We start from the raw sequence: 11,552 nt of genomic DNA on the forward strand, positions 1-11,552 counted from the left end.
ACTGAACGTGGCTTCTATTTAGGCACATTCTGACTTAAGGATTTCAATGGCACTGACTATGGTACATATCAACATGGTCACTGACTTCATCAATAAAGTCAGCAAAACCAATGGCAAGCACAAAATCCTCAATTATAAACTGAAAACCATCCAAGGCAAAATGGAACTGGTCGAAGGCATTCTCTGGCCCCGGAAGCTCCTCACCACCACACTCCGGCCTTCATCACCATCTCCTGCCTCATCCTCGCCTTCTTCCTCTTGACGGTCTAACTCTACTACAGTGGCATTTCACACTTCTCCGAACAACGCCACCTGCCATCACCAGCGTCCCTGCCTCCTCCTCCTCCTCCTCCTCCATGCCCTTCACGTGTGGTTGGCCCACTGCGTCAGATGCAGCCACTTTTTCGTCACCCCTACCAGACACAAAGAAAGAACTCCCAATACCACAGCCCACAGTCGAGGTGAAGAAGACCGTGAGTGGCAAGGGCCCAAGCAATGGGCTGTGGCTGCGGAGGCAGCTTCCATGCACAAATGTGGCCGGGGCAGTTGTAGCCCTCAAAGTGACAGAATGGGTGAGCAATGAGCATGGAGGGGACAGAGCAGCCACCCAGAGAGATTGGGCCCAGGTTGTGGGGGGGGGGGGTCTTATAAGGATCAAATAGGTTACTATATACAACACACTTAGAAACAGTGCCTGGCACATAGTAAATGTCATGTGTGTTTAATTCCTAGAGTTAGATACACAATTAACTAGCCATGGAAGCAGAGCAATAAATAGTGCAACACATGTACATAATGCTTCCCCTCAAGAAAAGGACATGTCATCCTCATTCCTGAATAAGACCTCCATATACGTGCTCAAAGATGGCTGAGCAATGTCCCTACTTCGTGTCGTGATCTTTCCAGACTCAATACAATCAACAGTAATGCATCTTCAGTGAAAGAGGAGAGCTAGGATACTAGACGACGTCGTATTACAGCATCTGCTCTTTCCACATTCCATCACTTTCAGAAATTTAGCAGCAGCCAAGAGTTAATCAGGGTGTGCAGGGAAGTAGGAAGCCAAGAGCAACAAGCCTAGTCCATGATGTAACATTAGCCCAAACGCTGCCAGGTATTTTTAAATCGTGCTTTAAAGAGAATGACTCATTTCAAAGTCTCTTGCATATGTGGGCTTGCTTTCAGAAATAAGTTCCGAAACCTTCAGCCTTTATCATAAATACAACTTTTCTCTGCTTAGAAGTACATGAAAAGCACACCGTGTTTACCTCACCAGGTGGACAGGAGAATTCTGCTTGAAACAACACATGTGAAAGTACCATGCACAGCATCTGGTACATTATAAAAGCTCAAGAAATATCATTTGAATCTGGATCTGCAGCACCAGCTGGGTTTCCTACACATCTCATTATAAGAATAGAAGGGGCTGGTTTACTCCAATTTCACCATCTTAACAAACACAGAGCTGCCAGGCTGCTCCGCCAGCATCAATCGCTTTTCAGGCACTGGTTTGCTTCTTGGTCTCACTGCTGAGCGAAAACCAAGGGCTTTACATACACTGGTGGCCAATTCTCAAAATAACCCTCCCAAGAGAGGCTGCGGTATTCCCATTTTACAGAAAAAGAAACAAGAGTTAAATACTTGCCCCAGTCAACAGGACTATCAAGCACCAGGACCCAATATCTATCCAACTCCCAAGTCTATGCTCTATTTTACCACATTACCTAGAGGACATGACAGAGGCTCTCTTCAAGTATTCGAAGACCAATGGAATCAAAACAAGTGGGCTCCGGTTTCTAGTTGGGATCTGCAACCCAGAAAACTGATGCTCCCTGCAACCTTCTTTCCTCAGACAAACTAAAGAGAAGTTCTTCTGAACTCTACATTTGATAATTGTCACTATTTACCTTCCCTTATTTTTTTTTCCCCTTCTTTCTTCCATCTTCTTCTCCTCCCAAATACCACCCAAAATATGTTGGATATATTTATCTATATTTTTAAAGAAAAGGGACCTAATTGCAAGCAGTGATAGCATTGCTCTGCCAAAAAGAGAACAGTCACGGTTGATGAACTTCAGGTAATCAATTTTTTCAATCGACTAAAAGGAAGTGCTCTGGTTTTCCTGGGCAGCCCAGAGAAAAGCACTAGTTTCCGAGGGATAGAAATAGAATACTTTACCACTTTTCAGAATTCAGGTTTCTAGCAACCCACAATACAACTAACCAGTTCTGGGAAGAGAGCATGGTTCCAGAAAGTTTTCCTGAAAAGATTTTCCTGAATGCATAATTGATACAGCAGAGTAGTATACTATAAACTTTTCTCTTTTCAAAATTTTACAACAAAAACTGAAAGCCAACCTCTAAGGTAACCACTAAAAGTTTACATCAGAGATGGGGAAAACTAGAATTGGGCTTTTGGTGGGGTGTGGTGGGGTGTGCACGGTGGGGAAGAGACTCTTAAGCCCGGAGTCTGATGTTGGGCTTGATCTCACAAGCCTGAGATCGTGACCTGAGGCGAAATCAAAAGTAGGAAACTTAAATGACTGAGCCACCCAGGTGCCCCCAGACCCTAGAATAGGCCATTTTCAATAAGAACCTCTCTCTCCTCCTCCACCACTACTGCCCAATCCCAAAGTAGGACATACAAAAATTAGAATCCTGTAATTTACTACCTTAAGTAAGTGGTAAATACATAAACAGTAACCAACTACCCAGAATCCAAAGGGCAAAATGGCTTTTAATTTCCAGATAATATGCCCCCTTAGTCCCAGCCACGAGGAGTTTTTAATCCTTTACCCTCTCTTTTCTCCCAACTTGAGATTAGGGTACAGGGACCTAAAATTCTTTTGAGACATTACATCTAATTAATAAGCACAATATTACCTCTTTCCACACCTGGGTCTCCTGAGTGTGTCACCTCGTTAGGCTCAATTATTCTTAAATTTGTCAGCTGAAAATCCTGGTGATTCGCCCTTAAGAAGAGAAAGAACAGGATATTGCAGACTTTGACCATAGGAAACGTGGCAAGGCTTAGTTAGAGAAGATATCTACTTGACTTAGCAGTTTTCCTTCATGACTCAGAAGGACTCTAACCCTGGTATCATAATGAAATAAGTAAAAGTCTCAGATAAAACTTGCAACTAGAGCAGCACCATGGAAGGCAAACCTTCTCAGATCTAACCTCTAATTCTTGAATTCTCTTGTCTAATCTCCTAACTAGTCGAAAAAGACTTTATGTCTAATCTCCTAACAGTCTAAAAAGACTTTATTTGCAGTAACTGTGTTTTTCACATGTATAAATTCTACTTGGTTCTTTTTAAACTGCCTGCTCTTCCCTCATGGTGTCCCATTCTTTTACTATGATTTCCATTCTTTCTCTTAGCTTTAATTATTTGGGGCCCTTATTTTAGAATTTCCATTAGAAGGTCAAAATCTTCAAGTTCACTGGGTCTGCTGGCTTCCCCTCAGTAAGTTATTCCTTACATGTTTTGTAATCTTTTATTAAGAGCTTATCTTCAGGGGGCACCTGGGCGGCTCAGTTGGTTAGGTCGTGACTGCCTTCCGCTCAGGTCATGATCCTGGAGTCCCAGGATCGAGTGCTACATCGGCCTCCCTGCTCTGCAGGGAGTCCGCTTCTCCCTCTGACCCTCACCCCTCTCATGTTCTCTCCCTCAAATAAATAAATAAATAAAATCTTAAAAAAAAAAAAAAAGAAAAGAAAAGAAAGAAAGAAAGAAAAGAAAACTAGACATGTCCTAGATTACACAAACACTACTGTCCCTGTTGTTTGCTATAAAACTAATTTCCACCTTACTTTTTTAGATAGGAGATTTACCCACAACTCTCCCATCCCCATACTATCCAGGGATAGTATGATGCCCTGGACCCCAGGTATGAAGGCCTCTGAGTGTGATAACCCCCCCAGGATCAGCATACCAGCTACCATTCAACCTTTAAGTTCCCCTAAATTTCTAGCACCTGAGGATTTCTTTTCTTTCAAGTCCATTCAGTCAACAAAGATTCATCGAGACTCTTCTATAATCCAGGCCTAGACATAACATACTCTAGACATAACAGTGAACAAAACAGACAGCATCTCTGATCTCAGGAGGTATACAAGGATGGGGGGTAGGGACCAGAGGATGCTGAAAAGAGAAGGATCCAGTTTAACCTCCAACAGCTCAAAAACAAGAATATGGTCTGTCAGGGAGAATGTGCTCTATGAAGAAAAGCAGAGCAGGGCAAAGGGAAGAGTGTCAGAGAGGTAAGGTAAAAGGTGATTTTATATGGGGTTGCCAGGCAAGGTCTCTTTGCTAACAGATGATATTCTAGATAGAGTACTTTAAAAAAGGAATCAAGCCATGTGAATGTCTAAGAAAAGGATGTTCTAGAAAAGGAGAATTTTAAGTGCAAAGGCCCTAAGGCAGAAGTATGCCTGGTACACATCAGAGAAAGCAAAGAGGCCAGTGTGGTTGCACATGCTGGCAGGAAGAGACATATACGTGATTAGGAAACAAGATCAGAGAGGCAACAAGAAGCCTTTAATAGGTGATACAAAGGGTTTGGATTTTACTCAGCTACGAACTTAAAAGTAATTTTATTATATTTACCACATTTTTATGTGTTAGTAGAGGGAGAAGAGCCCACATTAGGTCAGTCTACCACACAGAGAACCAGAAAGACCAGAGATTTTCACTAATCACTCCAGGTCGGTTGCCAGACAGAGAATTTAATTTTGTTGGACCGAATGGGATGTTCTTTATTGAGGGAATCATATATTCTTTCATTAAAAAATAGAACATATCAGTATTTCTTATAAATGTAAGTACAAATGTCCTCAAAAAAATACTAGCAAAACTGAATCCAGTAACATATAAAAAAGGATCATACACCAGGACACCTGGGTGGCTCAGTCGGTTAAGCGTCTGCTTTTGGATTAGGTCATGATCCCAGATATCCTCGGTTCGAGTCCTGCATCAGGCTCCCTGCTCAGTGCAGAGTCTGCTTCTCCCCCTGCCTGCTGCTCTTTCTCTCTCTTTCTCTCTCTCGCTCTCTGACAAATAAATGGGTAAAATCTTAAAAAAAAAAAAAAAAAATCATACTCCATCACCACATAGGATTTATCCCAGGGAAGCAAGATTGGTTCAACATACAAAAATTAATGTAATAAAAATTATCAATAGAATAAAAAATAAAAACTACATGACCACCTCAACAGACAGAGAAAAAGCATTTTGACAAAATCCAACACTTCTCCATGATAAAAGCACTCCATAAATCGGAAGAAGAGAAATTCCTCAAACTGATCAGGAATACTACAAAAATCCCCAAGCTAGCATCATCTTTAATGTTAAAAGGCCAAATGTTCTCCCCCTAAGACCAAGAACAAGACAGAGATGTCCAATCTTGCTACTTCAGTCAACATTGTACTGGAGGAGGCACCCAGATTAGAAAAGAAGGAAAATTATCTCTACTTGCAAAGGACATTATCTTAAATAAAGAAAATCCTAAAGAATCTACACAAAAGAATTAGAACAAACAAGCTCATCAAGGCTGCCAGATACAAAATTAATATACAATAATAAATTGTTTTTCTATATACTTAAAATGAAGAATCCACAAATGAAATTAAGAAAAGTTCACTTACAACAGCACTAAAAGAGTAAATACCTAGGAATAAATTTAAAATAGATGCAAAACTTCTACTCTGAAAACAACACACCACTGTTGAAAGAAGTTTAAGAAGACCTACATAAATGGAAAGACATTCCATGTTCATGGATTAGAAGACTCAATATTGGGGCACCTGGATGGCTCAGTGGGTTAAGCCTCTGCCTTCAGCTCAGGTCATGATCTCAGAGGCCTGGAATCCAGCCCTGCATCGGGCTCTCTGCTCAGCATGGAGACTGCTTCCCCCTTTCTCTCTCTGCCTGCCTCTCTGCCTACTTGTGAACTCTCTCTCTGTCAAATAAATAAATCTTTAAAAAAAAAAAAAAAAGAAGAAGACTCAATATTGTTAAAATGGCAATACTCCCCCAAAATAACCTAGAGGCAACCCCTATCAAATTTCAGCTAGCTTGTATGTGCTAAAATTCTTATGAAAATAGAATCCAGAACAGCCAAATCAATCTTGAAAAAGAACAAAGCTGGAGGATTCATCCTCCCTGATGTCAAAACTAATAAAACTACAGTAATCAAGACAGTGTGATATTGGCATAAAGACAGACTTACAGATCAATGAAATAGAACAAGTTCAGAAATAAACCTCACATTTACTGTGAATTTTGTGTATGTTTTATTTTTATCTTTATTTATTATCAAATATTTTTAATTAACATATAATGTATTATTTGCCCCAGGAGTACAGGTCTGTGAATCATCAGGCTTACACAATTCACAGCACTCACCACAGCACATACCCTCCCCAATGTCCATAACCCAGCCAACCTATCCCTACCCACCCAACCCCCAGGAACCCTCAGTTTGTTTCATGAGTACTGCCAATTTTTGACAACAGTGCCAAAACTATCCAATGGAGAAAAAAAATAAATAGTTTCCAACAAATAATGCTGGGACAACCAGATATCCACACGCCATAAACAAAAATTAACTCAAAATGGATCATAAACATAAATTTTTTTTAGAAGAACAGACGTAAATCTGCCTGATCTTGGAGTGGGCAATGATTTCTTAGATATGATGCCAAAAGCGTAAGCAACCAAAGAAAAGAGATACAATGGATTTCATTAAAGACTTCTGTACTTCAAAGGATACCGTCAAAAAAGTGAAAAGACAACCAAAAAATGAGTCAAAACACTTGCAACTCATATCTGATAAGTGTCTAACATCCAGAGTATATAAAGAACTACTACAACTCAACAATAAAAAGACCACCCAATTTTAAAATGGTCAAGGGTATCTGAATAGACTTTTTTTTTTAAGATTTTGTTTATTTATTTGACAAATGGACATCACAAGTAGGCAGAGAAGCAGGCAGAGAGAGAGAGGAGGAAGCAGGCTCCCCACTAAGCAAAGAGCCCGACATGGGGTTTGATCCCAGGCCCCTGGCATCATGACCAGAGCCAAAGGCAGAGGCTTTAATCCACTGAATAGACATTTCTCCAAAGAAGATATACAAATAAGCACATGAAAAAACTTTAAACATCTTTATCCATTAGGGAAATGCAAATCAAAACCATAATGAGATATAATTTTACATGCAATAGGAAAGTTATAATTAAAAAAAGACAGTAACAAGTATGGGTAAGGATGTGGAAAAACTGGAACCCTCAAACAATGCTGGTGGGAATATAAAATGGTGTAGAGACTTTGGAAAACAGTCCAGTATTCCTCAAAACATTAAATAAAGAATTATCCCATACTCAGTAATTCCACTAGGTATGGGAAACTGAAAAATCTAAGTCCACATAAAAACTTGTATACACATGTTCATAGCATATTCGAAATATCCATAAAGTAGAAACAACCCAAATGTCCATCAACTGATGAATGGATAAATAAGTGGTCTATCCATGCAATGGAATATTACTTGGCAATTAAAAAGGAATCAAGTAATGATAACATGCTACAACACAGTGAAGTTTGAAAACATTTTACGCTAAGTGAAAAAAGGCAGTCACAGAAAACCATATTTTGTATGAATCTGTACACAATGTCCAGAAGAGGCAAATCCATAGAGACAGAAACTAACCGGCCACTGCCTAGAGCTAGAGTGAAGCTGGGGGAAATGAGCACTGCCCGCTAACATGTACAGGCTTTCTTTTGGCAGGGGGATAAAGATGTTTTAAACTGACAGTCCTGATGGTTGTACGACTCTAGTGAATATTCTAAAAGCCACTGAAATGTTTGTTTTTAAAAGGTGAACTGTGTGGTACATGAATTACATCTCAATAAAGCTGTTTTATTTTACAAAGTAAGAAACTTTTTTTTTTTTTTTTTGGACAGAGATCACCTGATTTCCCTTGACTTCATATACCCATTGACAAGACGGTGAGCCAAGGAAGTCAGTTTCTCTACACATTCGGAGTTAACTGGTCCCAGTGACTAACTGGGACACAGGCAAGAGAGCTGGAGGGACATTATTCACAAGTAGGTCTACTCATTCACTTTATAAGAGAACAAAGATAATGTACCACAGGCCATACACAAGCACAAAGACAAGAAATCAGGTCTGACACAGGATGCTCACGGGAGAATTTGAATTCAAACTCTCTCCCTAAGCATAACTACCTCTACCTTCCCATCAGGCTCAAAGGGGCCATGAAGCAGGTAAACATTAGTTGTTCTGCTCCTGTCCTACCCTGGTCTCTGCAGAATCCAGGATCCTTGAACAGATACCTTCTCAGGCTCAGTTGAAGAAGGGTTACCATTTTTTCTTTTTCTTTTTTTTTTTTTTAAGAGTTATCATTTAAATGTCAGAGCTACAATGTACCTCAGGGACCATCCAACTCAGCTCCCTCCTCTAGACAAAGAAACAGAAACAGAGATCAAACAACTTGTTGGAAACCTCAGAGCTAGCTGGTGACAGAGATGGTCTAGAACCACAGTCCAGGCCTCCCAACTGCCAGCAGTTCTCTTCCCATTCCCAGGACTTCCTCAGCCTACACCTTCTCAACGTCATGATGTCAGGAAGTGGGTCTAGGGAAAGAAGCATGTGAAGAACTTCTAGTTCAATCTTTGCACAAGATGGGTAGAATACCTCTTTCTCTCTCTTTTTATAGAAATCCCAGCAGGGTTGTGCCTATCATCCCCTTACCCTGGTCCATGAGAATCCTACAGGTCTATCACCCGGATGGGACAAAACAAGGACCCAGTTGCTCAATCACACCTCAGTTCAGATAGGGGTATACTGAAACAAGTTTTAGGGTGCGGTAGTGAGAAATGCAGTCTTTTCTCACCCAAAGTCTACCCCTCCCTCTTTTGGTCAAAGCACAATGGTTTCCATCTGAGACTGTCTTGTCTCCATTTTCAGTCATTCATTCAGAGTAGGGATGAATCTCATCCCCTCACCCACCAAGTTCTGGGACCCAGGCCTGGGCAATCTATTCTTGTGGCCATGACTGGTTCAGGAATAAACATAAGGTCAAGTCAGCCCACTGGAAATCAGATCTGGCCACAGATCTGTGCTCCAACCCTTAGGAAAGAGGGCTCTATTTCTGCTGGGGCTGCCAGCATAGAATGGTCATACTTCCAGAAGGAAAGTCTGCCTGAGAATGAAGCCAATACTTAAGAAATCAGAGCCAAGAGATGCAAAAAAGAGGCCAAGTCTGATGCCAGTGTTGGTCTCCTGTACTCAGTTGCACTAGAAGCCAGCTCAACCCTTTTTTACCTAAGTCAGTTTTACCCGAACCGCAAGAAATTCTCATGTTTACACTGAGTAGCTCTTAAATTTTGCCACTAGGGAAAGGGCCTAGGGCAAACAGCCCTTCTCAGCCTCTCAATTGCCTTCCGTGTATGGTAAGGAGGCTCTACCAGCTGATGCTGAAAGACCCTTCTGCCCTCGAAATGTTGTGATTCTATAAATCTAATCTTGGTCCTCGAAGCCACTTATGTGCCTAGGACCTAATTCATCATTAGCCACCTGCCTAACCCCATTGTCAGCAGTTAATATAGGGCAACTCCTTCCACACCAGGTTTGGAACACCTCCCCACATCCTTCCACAAGACAGGCCTGGTTCTCTACTCATCCCTCCTTCTCTACTCATCCCCAACATGACATGGCAAGGCCAAGGCCCGGTCGAGGTCAGCTTGCGATCTGTCCACTCAAAACCACAACTACCAGCCACGGTCTGTGTTCAGAAAGTGAGCCTGGCCATGCTTCCACGTGTATTCACTCAAGTCTCAACTGGCCTGAGGATGACTGACCCCAATCCCGTGTGGATCGCCAAGGATTCTGGCTTCCCGTCTTTGTGATCTCCAAACATTTCTCAGTCTCCCACTTTGTCAGAAGTACAGCCCAGCTGTGGCGGGAGTATAAACCGAAATGTGTCTGAGACGAGGGGATTACCGTTCCCAGCCCCCTGTCCCCAGGGAGAGCCCAGGACAGGTTACTGGTGGGATCTTGGAGAGATTATGCCAAAGTATTCCCTCACACAGCCTCTGAAACCATGTGGGTGGGGATGGGCCCGCGGGTGCCAATCTTCCTGGCGATGGTAGATCAATAAGGCGAACCGCTGGTGTATTGTCAGGGCTGTAAATCTGAAGATTATATTCCGCGGGAAGAGGGGCAAGGGCAGGGGCTCGCCCACTTCCCCGGACACCCGGAGACACCCGGAGGCGCCCAGAGGGGCCAACTTCCTGCAACAGCGGGGGCCTTCCTGCCAGGCCAGGGCAGGGGGAGAGGTGGGACACGGACACCGCCCCTCGGGCTGAGCGCCGCAGCTCCGCGGGCACACACCTTCGGGGACCGGGATCCGGCTGCCCGAGGGTGCCCGCGGCCCTCCTGAAACGAACCTGAACTTGCCCGGCTGCAATGGTCCCCTCCCCCTGCTCCCGCTCAGGGGGCTCCCGCAAGCCGGGGCCCTCTCCGGACTATGGTGGGCCGCCTGCGGCTTCTCCCCTTCTGGTTCCTGCCCTCCGGGGTGCAAAATGCGCGTCCGGGCCCCGGGGATCGCGCACAGCCCAGAAGCCGGCTCCCCGGCAGAGTCCCTCACCTGACTCGCGGTGCCTTTCTGGAGGCTGCCATTCGGCGGTGACGTGCCCCGGCCCACGTCAGGGGAGCGCAGACCAGCTGATCACCCTAGGAAGAGCAGGAAGGAGCGAGGACCGCGTGCACACTGCAAGCGCGCGAGCCGAGCGGCCACGCCCCCTTCTGTGGCGTGCGCTCGCGCCGCGGCCCCGCCCACCCGCAGGCCCCGCCCGCCAGCCCGGAGCTCCGGGCGTGCCGTCAGGGAGGCGGGAAACAGGAGGCGGGTCTGCGTTTCCACCCCATGAGGCTTTGCCTGTCCCCCCCCACCCCCCCGCAGCGAGTTAAGGAGTGGAGGCCATACCACGGCCCCGTCATATCTGCTGATTTTTCTCCTGTTCCCCAAAGAGAAAAAAGAGGAACTTGGCCGGCTGAACGGGCTGTGGCGCGAAGAGCTGCCCTCCAGGGAGGCTCCGACCTTGAAGAGGGCAGAGAGGAGAGAGACAAAGCCAGCTCTGACAGTACTCCAGCAGGGTCTCACTTTCTGAGGCTTTAGAGATGTCCCCCAAAATCACTTCCCCAGGCAACGTCCAAATCCAGCTGGCCACTCCACACGGAGAGCTAACAGGCTCTTCAGACTTCAAATGTCTGAACCAAGCATGAAAACAAAACAAAACTGCTCCACCAGTCTTGGCCATCTCAGCCAGTGGCTACTCCATTCTTTCAGGATGCTCCGGCCAAAATCTTGAAGCCACCCCTGCCCTCTTCGCTCAAACACTCCCCAACCCCTCCACCCCGCCGGTCAGATCCTGTTGACCTGTTTTGAAAATAAATCCCTAATCCGAGGCGTCTCACCACCCCTCCTGTCCCTGCTCTGGTCTGGCACACTTGTGTGATTGATTTTACTG

The 11,552-nt window shown here is 44.3% G+C and overlaps 1 protein-coding gene across 2 annotated transcripts in view; it reads right to left on the bottom strand.

Moving 5' to 3' along the window:
• The window catches only part of XPNPEP1 (X-prolyl aminopeptidase 1), a 54,054-nt gene extending 43,241 nt beyond the window's left edge, over nucleotides 1-10,813 (bottom strand). Inside the window, exons 1-2 of one of the 2 annotated variants that reach the window (XM_059398528.1) lie at nucleotides 10,673-10,813; nucleotides 2,883-2,971 (exon numbers count right to left, since the gene is read on the bottom strand). In XM_059398528.1, coding sequence (XP_059254511.1) covers nucleotides 2,883-2,971; nucleotides 10,673-10,704 — 121 coding nt within the window. In that variant the 5' untranslated portion in view covers nucleotides 10,705-10,813. The remainder of the gene's footprint in view (nucleotides 1-2,882; nucleotides 2,972-10,672) is intronic. The other variant, XM_059398529.1, reaches the window with a different exon arrangement.
• Between the last annotated feature and the right edge of the window lie 739 nt (nucleotides 10,814-11,552).

This window comes from Mustela nigripes, chromosome 4, assembly GCF_022355385.1.
Source record: "Mustela nigripes isolate SB6536 chromosome 4, MUSNIG.SB6536, whole genome shotgun sequence".
NCBI lineage: Eukaryota > Metazoa > Chordata > Mammalia > Carnivora > Mustelidae > Mustela > Mustela nigripes.